The sequence below is a fragment of the Branchiostoma belcheri genome, unplaced genomic scaffold (genome assembly GCF_001625305.1).
Source record: "Branchiostoma belcheri isolate BF01 breed outbred unplaced genomic scaffold, Haploidv18h27 scaffold123, whole genome shotgun sequence".
Taxonomy (NCBI): Eukaryota; Metazoa; Chordata; class Leptocardii; order Amphioxiformes; family Branchiostomatidae; genus Branchiostoma; species Branchiostoma belcheri.
In genome coordinates this window covers 669375-687631 of record NW_017802636.1, presented here as the reverse complement: position 1 = coordinate 687631, position 18257 = coordinate 669375, and the positions used below count along the sequence as shown (strand labels likewise).

Below are 18257 nucleotides of genomic sequence, written 5' to 3'. Positions count from 1 at the left end.
CATTGTTTTTTTTCATGGTGATTATTGTAAAGATACCATGTGCATAGTACTAGTAGTACAATGTTTAGATTTTCTTTGCACATTTTCAGCTGGGTTTAGATCAGTGAAGTTTACCTCAGTATAGTATGTGTACTACTCATATCACCATTATGCAAACAAAACTCTGCTTGCTTCTATGATGTGTGTACCTACATTTATACTTTATCCCGTTACATTAGTTTTCACGTTTCCAGCCCAAATGATACTGAAACTAGTTTACACTTGGCCTCATGTGTATAGCAAATTACTGTTAGGATATACATGTATCTCTGACCTAACCATTCCTCTTCCTACTGTCAACTGTACACTGTTACATGTATCTTATGCCTCCTTGGTCTTCAACATTATGGAGTATTTTCTGACTAAGGTCTCTTCCTTGCTGCAGTCCTGACAATTTTGGGGTTAATCTTTGTGTATCTCCGCAGCTTCCGGTACGGGATCTGGGGATGTGGGACATTAGTCATCCTTTTCATCACAACCCAGTCTGGTGGACAGTAGTCATTGAACCTGTTCAGTGGAACCTCCGAGGTTTTCACAGCCTTAGTGTCATCTGATGTAGGCTTGTGGTCTGGGAACAGACCTGTACAGAGAAAAGACGTATGTGTGTAACTGCAAATTAAATCAACTGGAATAGAAGCCGAAACATCAAGAAAGTCTGGCTAATGCCTAATATAGTCTACTCAATCATTATTATTTGGCTTAAATGTTACATTTCAAGACTTTGAAGTATGCAATAGTAAAAACACAATGGCATGTACACATGGCACTTAGTTTCCTAGTGCCATGTATGTACTGATTTATAAAAAAGACAATGTTTTATGTTGGCACAAAATTAAGGGATATTCATGACTACTTGCACACTAGAAAACAATCTGTACAGTATTAACAAGAGTTCCGAGATCTCATACCTCCATGAAATATGGGCTTGCTCTGTCCTCATTAATTATGCAAATAACTTCTACATTAACATAATATATGCATAGCGGTGCAAACCTTTAAGTAACTTACACATTCACAAATAAGGATTCACAGAATTTTCACATTAATTATGCAAATTAGGTCATCATTTGCATAATTGGTATCTGTTGATGTTCCGCCTGCCACAGATTAAATAGATTACATGTATAACAGAACTATTATATAAAACACTGTAATTATAGAATTTCCTCCTTAATTATGCAAATTAAGTCCTCATTTGCAAAATTTGCATTTAATTATGTACAACTCTCTCTCAGCTACCTACACACCAAAAATGATGAAAAGATGTTGTTCCTATTTGGAATTATTGGCTTTAGAAGGTTTTGCCAGAAACTAACCTGCAGTTTTAGAACAAGCTGCTAGGGGGACCAAACCCACACCACTTATTCCTGACAGGAAAAGCTATCTGTCACCAAAAAGTCAAGACCATAGCATGTTCAGGACAAAAGATACAAAAAATGGAAGTTCTGCTGCAGTACCAAGGTCATCCACCAGGAGGCCCACACTTGACCTTGGTCTTCCTAAGACAAATCAGCATACCAACTATCATCACAATCCATAAAGGCGTTATGAAGTTATGCTGACTACAAATGTGCGGAAACACAAACACACACACACACACACAGACAGACACACACACAGACATGCCAAAAACAATACCTCCATTTTTCATGGAGGTAAAAAGTTAAAACTCATCCATCCCACCTGCCTCTTTGGCCTCCTCTATAGCCAAGAACAGCTTCCTGTGTTGTGTGTTACAAACACCTGTGACCTGCTGGGGCATCACCTGGCCATCAGGCCGCATGAACTGGGACAGGACATGGACATCCTGCAACAATGTATGATACAATTATAGAGGAACTTTGTAGGGGCATCATCGCATGAATAATGACATATTAAAATGTCTTCAGTAGTAAAATCATATCCAGTTGCTTGAGTAACTGCTTTTTGGCATATCTTATCTGGATGTCTAACCTTCACCAACGTCTTCAGAAGAAGTAGTAGTATAAAATTAGCATCTCATAAAATTAATCTACTTACCTTCCATGTGAATGTGAGGTTATGAGAACAGATTGGACATGCCCCATGGGGGTTGTCTACCTCTTCAATCTTCCCATCTGGCTCTGTTAGTACTCCCTCTACCTGACAGTAGAAGAACTGCATGTAGGTTTGCTCACCACAGGTAAAAGAATGACATGACAATGGGGATCAATATGTAAGTTTTACGTGACCAAAATCTATCCTGAGCTTTTATTGCTCTTCTATATCAGCTATACCAGATGTGAATGGCGACAATGATGATGATGAAGATTACATGTAATATTTAAACATGTACAGACATACTGACACTATTAAAGGAAATGCTACTTACCACTGTTACATTTCCTTCTCTTGTCTCTTTAACTGGAACAAGGAGTTAACAAACACAGAGTTTAGTACCATAGAATTGGTTGGTAGAGATTCTCCAATTCTACCTCCATGAACAATCAAAGCTGAGTCTATGTACATACAGAGAACAGCACCTGGAGACGAATATGTCGGACGTTTCGGCCCATGGACACTTCGGCCTGGACGTTTCGGCCACATGTGCTGGACGTTTCGGCCACATGTGCTGGACGTTTCGGCCACATGTGCTGGACGTTTCGGCCACGTGCCGAATGTCCCAATACTGGACACTTCGGCCTCAAGCAAGCAAGGCGAAAGCTAATCTGTGTTGCACAAGCTCTTGGCCGGAGGCAACTTCGGGGCGGCCGGCCGCCAGGAGCGCGATAAGTCAGGCTAGGCGAAAGCAAACGTGGCAAAACGAATGTATTTTCTTGACAAATGCAATCATATCTCATTCTTATTTTCTTTTTCAGAATCAGTTTCCTACGGTGCTACGGTACCATCGGCGATAGAATAAAATCCGTTTCATCATACACAAGTTCGTGTTTCTAGTCATTAGTTTTCCAAATGATTCTTACATTTCTATTGGAAATAATATGAGCGTGTAAGGTACGCAGAGACGTCGTCGGACAAAAGGGCGCGGTCCCTTTTGACTTGAAATCTGATTGTCAATGTACTCCGAGAGACGATGAGTATACGGACATACTTATTTTCGTACAAGCAAAGAGCTCGAGGTTAAATATGTATTTAACCTCCTTGGTACAAGATAGCAACTTAGTATTTCAAATATAAGTTAACTGCGGTGGGTTTTATTGCAGATTTTCCGAATAATCGGTATGTGTTCATACATCATATCATATAGTACACCGTACATTTATTTGATAACTTAGTATTGTCAATAAATAACGTGGCCGAAGTGTCCCCGGCATGTGGCCGAAGTGTCCCCGGCATGTGGCCGAAACGTCCACCGCATGTGGCCGAAGTGTCCTAAAATGTCCATGGCCGAAGCGTCCATGGGCCGAAATGTCCTGCTTCCTTCTTCTACATCTCCTTGCCTCACACAAAGTATCTCAGTGAGATACTTTGTGTCCAGTGTGCTATGGGTTTGGCATCCAGGCTACAGCACTAGCAAGGGAGGGACTCGGCATCATGGGTCATGTGATCTACGGCAGACTCCAAATTTGGAGAGTGTGAAAAAAACAAGATAGCTTATACAATAATTATTTATTTCCAAAATTGAGGCCATCAACAGTATAACATGAAATAAAGAATGGAAGGAACAAACATGGTAATTGTTTGGTCCTTTTTCTCCACAGAGAACAGACTGGACCTGATTAAACCTGAATCCAAGGGTCTGAATGACATGCTAAACAAGGCTAATGGACTCTTCAAGAATGGTGAGAGCTGAAAGACATTTACCTTTACCACACTAATGGGCACAAGTTTGTACCATCAGAGCACTTATGACTAAGGCCCGATTCACACGATGAAAAATAAAACTGTCGGGCGTCGTTCGACGCCCGCGCGCGCCAAGTCGCCTACGACACTTTCCCGTTTACACACAGGGACCGCAGCTCCCGCTTCGCGCCGCAGCTGTGGCGGTCTGCGTCGCGCTGTGTCACATGTGGTGAACTCTGGTTCCAACATGGCGGGAACTGAAGCGCTGTTCTTGTTTTTCATTCGACAAATGATGCTTCTCTTCTTCACTCGCGCGTATTTGCAGCGCCGTGCATGGCACAGAAGACGGCTTGGACGTCGTAGGGATCGTAACCAGGATATCCGACGGGTAGCTTTCCTTGCAGCCATTGCAATCGTCGAAGCTCAGGGCCATGTCGACCGATCAGTTTGGGAACGAGTTGATACAAGGAGCTCACACTGGACCGACAACTGTGTGTTTGGTGGATTTAATGACCGGGACTTTTACACACGGTTCCGCATGACGAAGGCGACGTTCCTACAAATCTGTAACGACCTTGAGCCGTACCTGACCTTCTGTGATGCGGAAATGGGCTGCGCGAGCTGCGCGCGACGCAGGTCTGTTTACATGATGTTTTTCCTCGCCGCAGACATCCCGCTGTGTGCCGCGACGCACTTGTGGCACCTCCTGAAGGTGCCACAGAAAAAACGACACAAGGCGCCGCGCGGCGGTGGCGGGCCTGTTTATACGATTGAAAAATGTGTCATACAGCTTGCGCGCGCGCGCGTCGAACGACGCCCGACACATAAAAACGACGCACGTGTGAATCGGGCCTAAGTTACTAAGGGAAATTGTCGCATTGAATAATATGTAACAATAGAGTCATGATTGTCTATTTGCTTTTGAGTACATGCAGTCAAACTTAGATCTAATGTTAATTCCATGGATACAGAATTTGTAACTATTTTCTGATTGACTTAGGTTTAACATTTGCTATCAAATAATCAGGCATTGTTTTCAAACCTAATTCAATTTACCATGTAACTCTTTGTATCCTCATCAGTTAAGATGACCAGAGAGGCAGCCTTGGACTCCCAGTTCCTGGTGCTGGCATCAACCTTGGGCAGTCAGAAGGCCAACCAACTCCACACAGACTTTGTAACATTCGAGCCACACGTGTTTGCAGATAAACTGGTTTGTATCCTGTCGTCTCTGCAATCTCCATTTCAGTTTATGTCAAGAGAGAACATACCGGTATATTTCTAAAACTGCAGTGTTGTACTCAATTTCAACCAGCAAGGTAGTGGTGCCTGACCTTTTTGTGGTCAATGTTTCAGTTAAGCTTCATGACGGGCAGACGAGCAATCCCAGAGGACCCAGAAGAAGATGAGGATGAAGAGGAGGAGAGGAGGAGTGTGGTCAGGGTACCAACTGCGGGCTGGGAGAAACTGGGAGAGGAAGCCAGGAGACACTTCAACAGAGCACCGGCATTCCACTTTCTGTACGTCTGCCCTTCAAATCTTCTTCCTTTGAAGTCCGTGGGTTCCAAAGATATTTTCAAACCAAATTTGGCGAAAATGTCTTCCAGAATATTGAAACACTACAGTAGCTGAGAGTGGTGAAATGGTGTTTAAGTGCTCGAACTGTACTTGTTGTCCACAGGTATGGATCCTTTAACCGTGAGGCCAAGGCCCGTGAATCCAGGAAGCTGAATAGAAAGGATGCAAATAAATCCGTTGGTCCCAAAATTGTTCCCAAACAGGTAAGCTATCTTTGCTGTGTATCAAATTTCACTAAGGTGATGTACCATTACAGCATGGATGGCTTTGAAACAACTGATATCACCATTAGCTACATGGACATTTAATGGTGTGTAAAATCCTTGATACACTGATATCATACTGTACCACACATGTATCATCTAGAAGTGTTCTTGCCTTTTATGTATTTGCACAGGTGACAAGTTCTGATGAGAACACAAAGGAGCAGACTACAGCAGAGGTGGAGTTTATTCACAAGGCACTGAGGACTCTAACCATAGATGAGAGTGAGTTGTCATGGAACTTTTTTTTCCAAAGACTGTTCAAAAACAAAGAAATTAATTAACTGCCATACATTATAATGGTTGTACCATCACATGTTGAGTAATTAAGTTCACTCATTCATTTTTCAAGCACTTTATCTTGTTGGACACATAGAACAATAGTTCTCAATACTTGTATGCTGTTTAGAATTTATCTTACTATTCAGACCAGCCATGAAAAACTAGTTATCAGTACATTCTTTGTTTTCATTTATTTGGTCCTTTTTATGCCTGTTTAGTAATGGGAAGCAATGTTTGATACTTGTAAGAAGTAAGAAGGAAATTTTCTTTCCTTTCAGGTGGTAATGTGGATCCTATGGACTACTTCGAGTTTGTGATGGATCCAGATTCATTTGGCCGAACTGTGGAGAACATTTTCCACCTGTCCTTCCTTGTCAGGGTGCGTGAGCAAGCCAACTGTTCATTTTACTGTGTGTCCCCATATACCCCCTTCAGTCATACATTTAGTTTCCGGACCCCCTACAATACTCGCATCTGCACATAGATAATAAGAGATACACAATGTAAGTACATTGAAGTGTTTGTTGTCACCCCAAAATTCTCCTTTTTTTACAGGATGGTCATGTCCGAATATATCTCAATGATGATCAGCTGCCAATGATAGGTAAGAAAATCCATGTAGGATTTTATTTAATACTTTGGACATTTCATGACCAAAGCATGTTGCCATTTTCTTTGAACTACACTGGAAGCTAACTTTGTGCTGCAGCCTCCTCTATCAGTTTGTGGGGGAAATGCAGTCACTGATAATCCAATTTCAATAGCTCATTTGTAAATTATAACCATGTAATGTTGTATGGATCTGACTTGTTACCTTCTTAATGTCCTATCCCCAAAATTTCTTTTAAGGTCATAAAATATCACATGATTTAGACATTCTTCAATGAGGTTTACCTATGTGAATACATGTAGTTTCATCATTTCTTTGTTAAGTTTGAACTATGTTGTACATTGTGCAGAACCTGCCGAGCCATACGCAGAAGCAGAGGCAGATGAGAGGGTGGATAAACAGCAGGTGGTTGTGTCACTCACCATAAATGACTGGAAGGTATGTCACTATGTTAAAGGCTTAAGAGAAATTGCTCTGGACTACTTGGTTTTGTTTGTTCGAGCCTTTGTTTATTCATGAAAGACTCAAATTGTCCTGCTGGTTGCTTTTCATTGAGGTGATGAGGTGAGGGAAGAGGTTATAGGATCAGACAAAATACAGCAAGATACAGGTTACGTGATTGAAGTCCTACCATGTCCATAAAATAAGCACAATATCGTAATGTTGCAGCGGATCAAAAAGGAGTTCCAGATCAGTTCCCGAGCCTTCCCGAGGAGAGTGGATGTGGAGGGTCTGGATGGACCCAGTGGTGGGCAGAACGGCCACACCAGCTCTGATGAAGAAGATAGCCCGGTAAGTCTTCTTTTTACAACTTGAAAATTGTTATGGGGCGGCTACATTTGTCTAGGTAATACATGTACCTGAATCCACTGTAAAATCTGATGTTTTACAGTCCAAGACTCCTGAAAAATGAAGGCGTGTGTTTTGTAATAGAAACACTGTGAAAGGTTCTAGCCATGTTGGCAATATAATTAGGTGGGGTAAATTTGGGAAAGCCTATCCTTACCTCTTTACCAAGAAATTGTGTCCTTTTGCTGACGTCCCTTTTTTTTGTTCTTTGCAGCCACCCAAGAGAGGAAAATGATGTTCAATCATATAAAAAAACACAAGGATCTCTGTGCCTTGATGAAGCAGCATTTACGACTGAGATAACTTATTTTCTTCGATGGATTAGCCTTTTAAAACTGTATGTACAAAAGATATATCTATTTGGCTTATGACTAAAGGATCTTCTTTACTAGTACTTCATTACATTCTAGATAAACACGGAGAAAGTAGGTTGCCATTTTTTAAGTGTAAACCAAAGCCACTTTTTGTAGTACACATACATTTGTACAGTATATACACGTGTCACACAGACTTGTGAGAAGAGTGTAAAGTAACAATGCGCTGCATGTGTTGGGCAGGGTAGATGAAAACTTCTGTGTTTAAACTCTGAAAATGGTCATAATTTGTAAAATGTCACTTAAACTGCATATATTTGTATCCCAGAGGGACATATTTTTGATATACAGTATTTTACAATGGGAAGCTCTAAAGATAGGATTACTGTGTGTGACAGAAATTTGTATTGGAAAGTGTAAAAGTCTTTTTGCAGAGACTTTGTGGACTAAAAGAAAAGGTATCACAAACCATGCATTTGCCAGTAAGCAAGTCAATAATTGTCATTCCTGTCTATAAGAGTTAGTGACACTGTGTGAAGATTATCTTGTCAGTGTCGTCAGCTAGCTGTTCCCTTTTCACCTGTCAGTGGCAAGTTTACTGTTGAGCATACTTTTCACTTAACAGCAAAGTACAATGTATCTTGATAAATTATGACAGCAAAAGTCTATTGTAATGTGTGGAGAGAAGTAAGAAAAGTACATGTATGTACATGCTGTGCACATGCAGAAAAGTGCAATATGGGACAAGGATGGTAGAAATCTATCACTTCAGCAGATACATGTTGTAGACCTTTCTACATTCACTGTGATTTGAGTGGTGGCAACAACCAGAGGGCCAAAGATGTTTTTTTGGACAAGTTAAAATCACATGGTTGACATTAGTTTGCTCCTACTTTTTCTAGATCAATATCTACATACTAGTATAAGAAAAGGTTCAGGAAAACAGTTGTTTTGGAAAAACTTGAAGAAACATTCCAAGGCTCCACTACATGCATCAAAGTGGTGACATAACTCATTGATAGATTTAGTCTTATTTCTCTCATAACCTAAATGTTATTATATCTGTTCTTGTTGAACTAAACATGTACATCTGTTTATGATAGTTTGGCCCCCAAATTCTAGAGACCATATGGAAATTTTGGATCGACCAGTTATAAGTTAACACTTTTTTGTTCAGATTTGTTGTAATAGCTGTAGTATTGTATTGTACTATGAGTAGTACCTTCCTCTTATGGCGAAGAGTAAATGTGACTGTAGTTTCATCTTGTCAAGTCAGAAACACATTTTACTATTGTTATTTGTATCTCAAGTTTGTAACTAAAACTCTGTTGCAATAAAGTTTTAATTAAGCATCAGTTGAGACTTTCACTTTATTCTCATTACCTTCACCTAAGGTTACCTAAGGTTATGTTTTCAGAGGCGTTCGCGCGCGCGCGTGTGTGTGTGACTAAACACAATAATCTGAGAAGGCTTTAGTAGGTGGGTAGGTCTTGATGAGACCTGGAAATTGTTAGATTTTGGGCCCCTAGCGGCTTCTTATGGTACTGCAGCTGATATTTCTGATGTCTCATGACATAGACATGCTAGGGTCACGAGGTTTGGTTCATAGGTAGCTCTTAAGCTGAGAAAGAAGTGATGTAAGTTTGGGCCCCCTAGCGGTTTGCTCTAGAACTGCAGAGGCGTTTGTTTAATGATATTCAAAAGAGGGTATACGTCGGATGTACTGTCGGAAGGGAACAAAATTTCTTGTTTTTTTTCCAAAATCAGGATAAAATTAATGCGCGCGTTGATGTCATCCATAAAAAAATTACTTGCTGCGGCCTTTTTACAGCAGCATCGAAAGGCGACGACCGCTTACGCCGCTTGCAGACGACACTGTGGTAGTGGTAAAGTTATATAGTACCGGGCATGCGCACTTCATTTTGAGTTCCAGCGCGAAAACTTCCGTGGGTGGTCCAGCTATCCAGCAGTCTGCTCTGTTTACAAATAATCGTACATGTGTCTTTTCGTTAATTAACTTTAGAAGGAATCCAGTCGTAGATTCCCTTCAAACTAGGGTCGATCATCAGGACGTGCACTTGGACGTCAACAGTCGAAGGACCCGAAAGCCAGACAAACGAAAATTTCGAAGTTTGTTCTTTTGCTTCCGCGTTCTCGTCTGCACGCGTTTGTGCTGTTGTTGTTGCCGATCCGCGCGTCTGCCATCAAAACAATGCTGGGAACTGGATGGTCACGGTCAGGTGAGCGGGCAGACACAGATAACGGGGCGGAGAACGGCGATCCTGCGGCTAGTGAGGGAGCGGGGGATTCCGAGGAGGACCAGGAGGGCCTGGCGTCCCCTCCCGCCAGTGGGGCGGACTGGGCGGACCTTGAGGAAAGGAGGCGGCAGCTCAGGCACAAATATAGGACCCTCATCAACGAAATGCAGGGTACTGGTATTTTTGTTCTAGCCTCCATCGCTGTCGCAGACTTGTGGGTCGGCGACGTTAATTTTTTCGGGGAGCGACGCGAGTTACGCCACGGAGGGACGGTTTGCCTCTCCCCGGCAAACTCCCTCCCCGTACCTCCTGCATAAACGCTGCCTTCGAATTCCCACAAGTCTGCGAAGGAGGCAATTTTTGTTCAATACTAGTAGTTTAAAACACAAAAGATGAAAACCCAGTTTGTATAATTTGTTATGATAAGAAGGTGAAGTGACAAATTATTGTGCCTTTGAACACTGAGGTGTTGTTCGGGCATGTCTTTCATCTTGACAGTGATTGATTAGCAAGATAATGAATAGCAGATACAAGAAAATATATTTAGAGCGGCGGCACAGCCTTTCTAAAAAATTATGTTTTAGGTGTGTCTGTGTGTGTGTGTGTTTCCGCACATTTGTCGTCAGCATAACTTCATAACGCCTTTATGGATTGTGATGATATTTGGTATGCTGGTAAGTCTTTAGAAAGACCAAGGTCAAAGTCAAATATGGGCCTCCTGGTGGATGACCTTGGTACTTCAGCAGAACCTCTTTTGTCCTGAACATGCTATGGTCTTGACTTTTTGGTGACAGATAGCTTTTCCTGTCAGGAATAAGTGGCGTGGGTTTGGTCCCCCTAGCAGCTTGTTCTGGTGTAAGAAACAGGAGGAGGACTTTCTGGCAAAATCTTTAAAAGCCAATAAGTCCAGATGGGAACAACGTATTTTCATCATTTTTGATGTGTAGGTAGCTCAGAGAGAGTTGTACTTAATTAAATGCAAATTATGCAAATTAGGACTTAATTTGCATAAATAAGGAGGAAATTCTATAATTACAGTGTTTTATATAATAGTATTTTTATACATGTAATCTATTTAATCTGTGGCAGGTGGAACATCAACAGATACCAATTATGCGAATGATGGCCTAATTTGCATAATCAATGTGAAAATTCTGTGACTTCTTTTTTTTTTGTCTCATTGATGATAGAAATGTCATCCTCTCTGCAAATAGGATGAAGGATTCTGCAGCTATAATAGGTTTGGTAACCAGACTAAGCTGCTCAGCTTAGCAGAGCCAACAAATACTAACCATGTTATAATATAGCCAAGGAGGTTTGATTTTAAACCTCCTTTATATAGCCAAGTGTTTTTTTTTTCCTTTCCCTCCACAGAGAACAGACTGGACCTGATTAAACCTGGATCCAAGGGTCTGAATGACAGGCTAATCAAGGGCAATGAACTCTTCCAGAATGGTGATGGTGAGAGAGCTGAAATACATTTACCTTTACCACACTAAGACTAGTAAAAGATTTAAGTTTTCACCATCAGCGCACTAGTAGTAGCGCACTAGTATTTGACTATTTAAAGGACATTGGATATTATGTAACAATAGAGTCTATTTGTATTCAAATACATATGGTCAAAACTCAAAGTGCAAAATTTGAAAAAATTGCTATCAAATGATCATGTATAGTTTTGAAACTTAATTCAATCTACGTAGCAAATCATGTCATATTTACTATGTGAGTCATTGTGACTCTATATCCTCATCAGTTAAGCCCGGGACCAGGGAGGCAGTCTTGGACTACCAGTTCCTGGTGCTGGCATCAACCTTGGGCAGTCAGAAGGCACACCAACTCCACACAGACCTCGTAACATTCGAGCTACATGTGTTTGCAGATAAACTGGTTTGTATCCTGTTGCCTCTGCAATCTACATGTTATTTTATGTGTAAAGAGAACATGTATTTCTATAATTTCAGTTTGTTGCACTGATTTACTCAACTGTAACCTGGAAGGTAATGATGCCTTATTACCTTCGCCAAGAAGGTTATGTTTTCAGTAGCGTTTGTCCGTCTGTCTGTCTGTTTGTCTGTCTGTGAACAGCATAACTCAAGAAGCTTAGTATGCATTGTCATGAAACTTGGTAGGTGGGTATGTCTTGATAAGACCTAGAAATGATTAGATTTTGGGCCCCCTGGCGGCTTTTGTTGGTACTGCAGCAGAACTTCCGGTTTTGATATCTCGCAATCTGGACATGTCAGGGTCACGAATTTTGGTTGGTAGATAGCTCTTGGGGTAGGGAAGAAGTGACATAAGTTTGGCTCCCCTTGTGCCTTGTTCTGGAACTGCAGGAGCATTTGTTGAAAAATTTTCGAAGGATGATAACTCAAGAACCGGTGGACGGATTGTCATGATTTTTGGTATGTAGGTAGCTGAAGTGAGGCTTGACACAATCAAATGATAATTATGCAAATCAGGAGCTAATTTGCATAATTAATGAGGAAATTTGGCGAAGGTATGAGATCGTGGAACTCTTGTCTTTTTCTGGTCCTACTGTTCAATTTTTCAGGTGGAATTCATGACGGACAGACAAGCGAACCCAGAGGACCCAGATGAAGAGGAGAGGAGGAGTGTGGTCAGGGTACCGGCTGCGGGCTGGGAGAAACTGGGAGAGGAAGCCAGGAGACACTTCAACAGAGCACCGGCATTCCACTTTCTGTACGTTTCTATTCAAATCTTCTTCAAATCTTCTTCCTTGGATTATGTTTCAATATTCGATATGGATTCCAAGCAATTCCTTGGATTCCCAGGACATTTTCATGCCAAATTTGAGGAAAACGTCTTCCAGAATATTGGAACACTACAGTATTCTTGTGAAGCTGAGTGGGGTGGAATAGTGTTAAATACTATTATATTTTAGTACATGTATTAGACTCATAAATGATTTTGAACTGTACTTGTTGCCCACAGGTATGGATCCTTTAACCGTGAGGCCAAGGCCCGTGAATCCAGGAAGCTGAATAGAAAGGATGCAAATGAATCCATTGGACCCAAAATTGTTCCCAAACTGGTGAGCTCTTACTGTAAGGTGATGTACCATTAATTATAGCATGGATGGTTTTGAAGCAACTCAATCACCATTGACATTTCTTCTTGTGTAAAATCATTGATACACTGATATCATTCATTTCTGTACCACACATGTATCATCTAGAGGTGTTTTTGCCCATCCAACAAAGAGCTATGTCTAGCTTAAATGTATTTGCACAGGTGACGAGTTCTGATGAGGACGCAAAGAGTGAGAGTGACACTTTGGCAGACAGGGACTTTATGTACAAGGCACTGAGGATTCTAACCATAGATGAGAGTGAGTTTAAAAAATTGATAACTGCCATAACTTGTAATGATTGTACCATGTGCACTTGATGAGCAATTAAGTTCACTCATTCATTTTTCAAGCACTTGTTGGACATGTAGAACAATGGTTCTCAATACTTGAATGCTGTTTAGAATCTACTAGCATCTTACAATTCAGACTCGCCACAAACAACTAGCTTTCAGTACTGTACATTCTTTGTTTTTATTTGGTCCCTTTCATGCCTAATTTAGTATAGAGAAGCCTTATAGCAATGTTGGATACTTGTAAGTACATGTAGTAAGAAAGAAATTCTCCTTCCTTTCAGGTGATGATGTGGATCCCATAGACTACTTTGAGTTTGTGATGGATCCAGATTCGTTTGCCCGAACTGTGGAGAACATTTTCCACCTGTCCTACCTTATCAGGGTAAGCAAGCCAACTGATTTTTTTACTGTGTGTCCCCAATACTCCCCATATACAAATGTACATCCTTCAGCTGCACTGTTTAGTTTCCAGACCCCCTTCAAATACATGTACCGGTAGTGCAATACTCGCACCTGCACATAGATAATGAGATATAAACATTTGAAGTGTTTGTTGTTACCCCCAAATTCTCCTTTTTTACAGGATGGTAATGCCCGAATATATCTCAATGATGATCAGCTGCCAGTGATAGGTAAGAAAATCCGCGTTGGATTTGACCTAAAGACTTTGCACATTTTCATGAGCAAAGCATATTGCCATTTTCTTTTTGAACTGCACTGGAAGCTACTAGTAACTTAGTGCTGCAGCCTCCTATATCAGTTTGTGGGGGAAATGCAGCCACGCGATTATCCAACTTCAATAGCTCCTTAGTAACCAACCTTGTAATATTGTATAGATACGACATGTTAACTTCTCAATTTTCTATCCCCAAAATTCATTTTAAGGTCATAAAATATCACGATTGAGACATTCTTCAAGGAGGTTTACCTATGTGAATACATGTAGTTTCATCATTTCTGTGTTAAGTTTGAACTATGTTGTACATTGTGCAGAACCTGCCGAGCCATACACAGAAGCAGAGGCACACGAGAGGGTGGATAAACAGCAGGTGTTCATATCACTTACCATAAATGACTGGAAGGTACGTCACTCTGGAGGTCCTACTACTATGCTAAAGGCTTAAAGAGAAGATGCTCAAGATTTTTCAAAACATTGGACTACTCGGGCTGTTTAAGTCTTTCTTTATTCACAAAATACTCAAATTGGCCTACTGGTTACTTTTCATTGAGGACATGAGGGAAGTGGTCAGGATCAGACAAAAAGCAACAAGATACAGGTTAACCATAAACATAACCATAAACAGGTTAACCATAAACATAAAGTCATGCAAAGTCTATATACATATATATGGTTGAAGGCAGGAAGGGATGTAGTGATATACACCACATAAAGTTGATGATAAACACTGCTACTTTTGCCAGGGATTAACTTCACATGGTATGGTAATGTTGCAGCGGATCAAAAAGGAGTTCCAGATCAGTTCCCGAGCCTTCCCGAGGAGAGTGGATGTGGAGGGTCTGGATGGACCCAGTGGTGGACAGAGCGGCCACACCAGCTCTGATGAAGAAGATATCCCGGTAAGTCTTCTTTTTATAATTTAAATTGCAGTGGGCCTGTAAATTGAACAGGTGTATTGTAAAGCAAATCTGAATATGAATTGCAATGACTTTATTGGAACAGTTTCTCAGAATCTATCCTGTCATTAAAGGACAAATCCAATACTTTCAGTTTTGGGGCCTTTCCACCCAAAATCCTATTTGTAAATGGTGATTTATTGGTTTTTGCCAACCCCGCACATATTTGCGGTTATAACTGACCCGCTCGATGTTCCCCAGCTAGAGCCCGATTGTCCGCTAGGCGGCGCAGCGACTGTAGATTTGACGTCACCGTTTCCATTCTGCTACTAGCGAAAACAATCATGGCGGGCGCATCTAGACTGCATCGGCTGTGAAACCCTTCCGTTTTGAGCCACATACAGACAGTAGTGGTGACTCTGACCCCGATCCAGGCGATGAGAACGTTTGGGATGGAGGTGACGTGGAGACAGAGCGTTGGAGGTTGGGGAACCGGGACTGGTGCCGCTGTGGAAACTGCCTGGAATTGCCCTCTGTACGGGAGTGTTTGTTGCCACGACCTGCCAGACACTGTTCAAAAAGAACGTCGGTCCAGACCACCCATGCATTAGAAACCACCCTGACTTCGATGTGATTCTCCACCCGGCAAACCTCCGAACTTTGCTGATTTTTCGTTGGGATCTGATCCAGCAGGGCGTGCAGGAGCCGGTCTCTAACAGGTCGGTACCGCGGTTTGTTTACGTTGCAATTCACTCAACCCTTTGACAAATTTATTTACATCGATCGCCCAACCTCCAACGCTCTGTCTCCACGTCACCTCCTTCCCAAACGTTCTCATCGCCTGGATCGGGGTCAGAGTCACCACTACTGTCTGTCTGTGGCTCAAAACGGAAGGGTTTCACAGCCGATGCAGTCTAGATGCGCCCGCCATGATTGTTTTCGCTAGTAGCAGAATGGAAACGGTGACGTCAAATCTACAGTTGCTGCGCCGCCTAGCGGACAATCGGGCTCTAGCCGGGGAACATCGAGCGGGTCAGATATAACCGCAAATATGTGCGGGGTTGGCAGAAACCAATAAATCACTATTTACAAATAGGATTTTGGGTGGAAAGGCCCCAAAACTGAAAGTATTGGATTTGTCCTTTAAGTTCTCTACTGGTATCAGATGGAATTTTGATGAATAGTTTGAGTACAGATACATTATGACAAGGCGTCGTATCTCACAAAGGCAGATCACATTTGCCAAAACGTCTATTGTTGTCCCTGATACACCTGTTGGCCTCTGGCACAAGTCCCTTTTATATTTTCTATGCTTCAGAGCTCTGAGAAAATGTTGATAGCTGGGCTTAGAAGGGCAGACAACTCAGTGTGATAATAATAGTGTGGTCTGACTGACAGGACCTGATGAATCTAAACCATATTTAATAACCATAATTACTTGGTGGCACGCACTCGTGCACTGTGTAAGGAGAGTGCCATCTTTGTAGGTAGCATTACAACTACATGTACCCCTGCTTTCACTGCAGTAGAGAAGAGCCATTGCATGTGAATGTTACTCTCAAGAGAAAATGGTAGGAGGCTGATCGGTTGCTGGTGGCAAAAGAACATTTTCCCAAGTCTGCAATGTTGAACAAAGCACCATATACTTTTCTCCTCACTCATCAGGTAATTTGACCTGAGGACATCCCCATTGAATTTTTACACTTAAACAGGATTGGACAGACCAGTCAAGCGAGCCAAGTATTAGGGCCAATGGAGGTGTGTGTTTTGTAATAGAAACACTAAAAAGAAAGTGCCATGTTGGCATCAGAATATGTGGGGGTAAATGTGTCCTGATGTCTTTTTTTTTGTTCTCCTTTGCAGCCACCCAAGAGAGGAAAATGATGTTCAGTGGTACACAAGGATCTCTATGCCTTGATTAAGTAGCATTGCAAGATTACCAAAGTTATTTTTTTAATGGATTGGCCTTTTAAAGATGTATGTAAGAAAGATTTATCTATTTGGCTTATGACTAAAGGACCTTCTTTACTTTATTACATTCTAGATAACCACAGAGAGAGTAGGTTGTCATTTTTAAATGTAAACCAAAGGCTCATTTTGTAGTACACATAGACTTGCACAGTATGCAAGTGTCACACAGACTTGTGGGAAGTGTTAACAATGTGCTGTATGTGTTGGGCAGGGTAGATGAAAACTGCTGTGTATAAACTCTGAAAATGGTCATAATTTGTAAGATGTCACTTAAACTGCATATATTTGTATCCCAGAGGGACATTTTTTTGATATACGGTATTTTACAATGGGAAGCTCTAAAGATAGGGTTACTGCATGTGACAGATTTGTGATGGATATTGGGAAGTGTAAAAGTCTTTTTGCAGAGACTTTGTGAACTCTAAAAGAAAAGGTATCACAAACCATGCATTTGCCAGTAAGCAAGTCAATAATTGTCATTCCAGTCTATAAGAGATAGTGACACTGTGTTCAGATTATCTTGTCAGTGTCGTCAGCTAGCTGTTCCCTTTTCACCTGTCAGTGGCAAGTTTACTGTTGAGCATACTTCTCACTTAACAGCAAAGTATCTTGATAAATTATGACAGCAAAAGTCTATTGTAAGGTGCAGAGAGAAGTAAAAGTACATGTATGTACATGTACATGCTGTGCACATGCAGAAAAGTGCAATATGGGACAAGGATGGGTTTGTACAGAACTATCACTTCAGCAGATACATGTTTTAGACCTTTCTACATTCACTGTCATTTGAGTAGTGGCAACAGCCATAGGACCAAAGATAGTCAAGTGTTATTTTGCACAAGTTAAAATCACATGGTTCACATTAGTTTGCTCCTACTCTTTTTAGATCTATAGCCACATGAAAATATGGTTCAGGAAAACATATTTGTGTTGGAAAAACTTGAAAATATAAGGCTCCACTACTTGCAACAAAGTGGTGACTCAACTCATTGATACTATTATAGATTTATTCTTAATTCTCTGATAACCTAAATGTTCTTATACATATATTGTCTTACTGAACTAAACATTACACCTGTTTATGATAGTTTGGCCCCCAATTTCTAGAAACTACATGGGAATTTTGGAGCGACCAGTTATAAGTTAACACTTTTTTGTTCACATTTGTTGTAATAGCTGTAGTACAGTATTGTATTAACATTAGACCTTCCTCTCATTGCGAAGTAAATGTGACTATAGTTTCATCTTGTCAAGTCAGAAACACATTTTACTATTGTTATTTGTATCTCAAGTTTGTAACTTAAACTCTGTTGCAATAAAGTTTTAAGCATCACTTGAGACTGACTTTCACTTTATTCTCATTCAAACT

The 18257-nt window shown here is 41.1% G+C and overlaps 3 protein-coding genes across 3 annotated transcripts; 2 read left to right on the top strand and 1 right to left on the bottom strand.

Annotated features, from left to right (window-relative positions):
* Positions 1–5: 5 nt before the first annotated feature.
* LOC109463168 (28S ribosomal protein S18a, mitochondrial-like) lies at positions 6–3551 on the bottom strand. The gene is made up of 5 exons (XM_019759883.1): positions 3530–3551; positions 2390–2421; positions 2059–2160; positions 1723–1846; positions 6–619 (listed from the first exon to the last, which is right to left on the bottom strand). Exons 1-5 carry the CDS (start codon positions 3549–3551, stop codon positions 402–404), a joined length of 498 nt encoding a protein of 165 aa, XP_019615442.1. The 3' UTR covers positions 6–401.
* A 126-nt stretch (positions 3552–3677) lies between these two features.
* LOC109463226 (EP300-interacting inhibitor of differentiation 3-like) lies at positions 3678–8092 on the top strand. The gene is made up of 10 exons (XM_019759962.1): positions 3678–3800; positions 4884–5014; positions 5158–5321; positions 5483–5582; positions 5777–5867; positions 6203–6303; positions 6480–6528; positions 6884–6972; positions 7204–7326; positions 7598–8092. Exons 1-10 carry the CDS (start codon positions 3689–3691, stop codon positions 7616–7618), a joined length of 981 nt encoding a protein of 326 aa, XP_019615521.1. The 5' UTR covers positions 3678–3688; the 3' UTR covers positions 7619–8092.
* Positions 8093–9634: 1542 nt separating this feature from the next.
* Positions 9635–16801, top strand: LOC109463167 (EP300-interacting inhibitor of differentiation 3-like). The gene is made up of 12 exons (XM_019759882.1): positions 9635–10126; positions 11330–11416; positions 11712–11845; positions 12510–12658; positions 12911–13010; positions 13211–13307; positions 13624–13724; positions 13926–13974; positions 14336–14424; positions 14798–14920; positions 15322–15462; positions 16781–16801. Exons 1-12 carry the CDS (start codon positions 9910–9912, stop codon positions 16799–16801), a joined length of 1308 nt encoding a protein of 435 aa, XP_019615441.1. The 5' UTR covers positions 9635–9909.
* The last annotated feature ends 1456 nt before the right edge of the window (positions 16802–18257 follow it).

Excerpts from the sequence above, each read along its gene's own strand:
- LOC109463226 (XM_019759962.1), top strand. The coding sequence starts at position 3,689 with ATGGTAATTGTTTGGTCCTTTTTCTCCACAGAGAACAGACTGGACCTG. Across the intron at positions 5,583-5,776 it reads CCAAAATTGTTCCCAAACAG|GTGACAAGTTCTGATGAGAA; the intron begins GTAAGCTATCTT and ends GTATTTGCACAG. Across the intron at positions 5,868-6,202 it reads GACTCTAACCATAGATGAGA|GTGGTAATGTGGATCCTATG; the intron begins GTGAGTTGTCAT and ends CTTTCCTTTCAG.
- LOC109463168 (XM_019759883.1), bottom strand. The coding sequence starts at position 3,551 with ATGCCGAGTCCCTCCCTTGCTA. Across the intron at positions 1,847-2,058 it reads ACCTCACATTCACATGGAAG|GATGTCCATGTCCTGTCCCA; the intron begins GTAAGTAGATTA and ends ACATTGTTGCAG. Across the intron at positions 620-1,722 it reads AGAGGAGGCCAAAGAGGCAG|GTCTGTTCCCAGACCACAAG; the intron begins GTGGGATGGATG and ends TTCTCTGTACAG.
- LOC109463167 (XM_019759882.1), top strand. The coding sequence starts at position 9,910 with ATGCTGGGAACTGGATGGTCACGGTCAGGTGAGCGGGCAGACACAGAT. Across the intron at positions 12,659-12,910 it reads GCACCGGCATTCCACTTTCT|GTATGGATCCTTTAACCGTG; the intron begins GTACGTTTCTAT and ends TGTTGCCCACAG. Across the intron at positions 15,463-16,780 it reads ATTGCCCTCTGTACGGGAGT|CCACCCAAGAGAGGAAAATG; the intron begins GTTTGTTGCCAC and ends TCTCCTTTGCAG.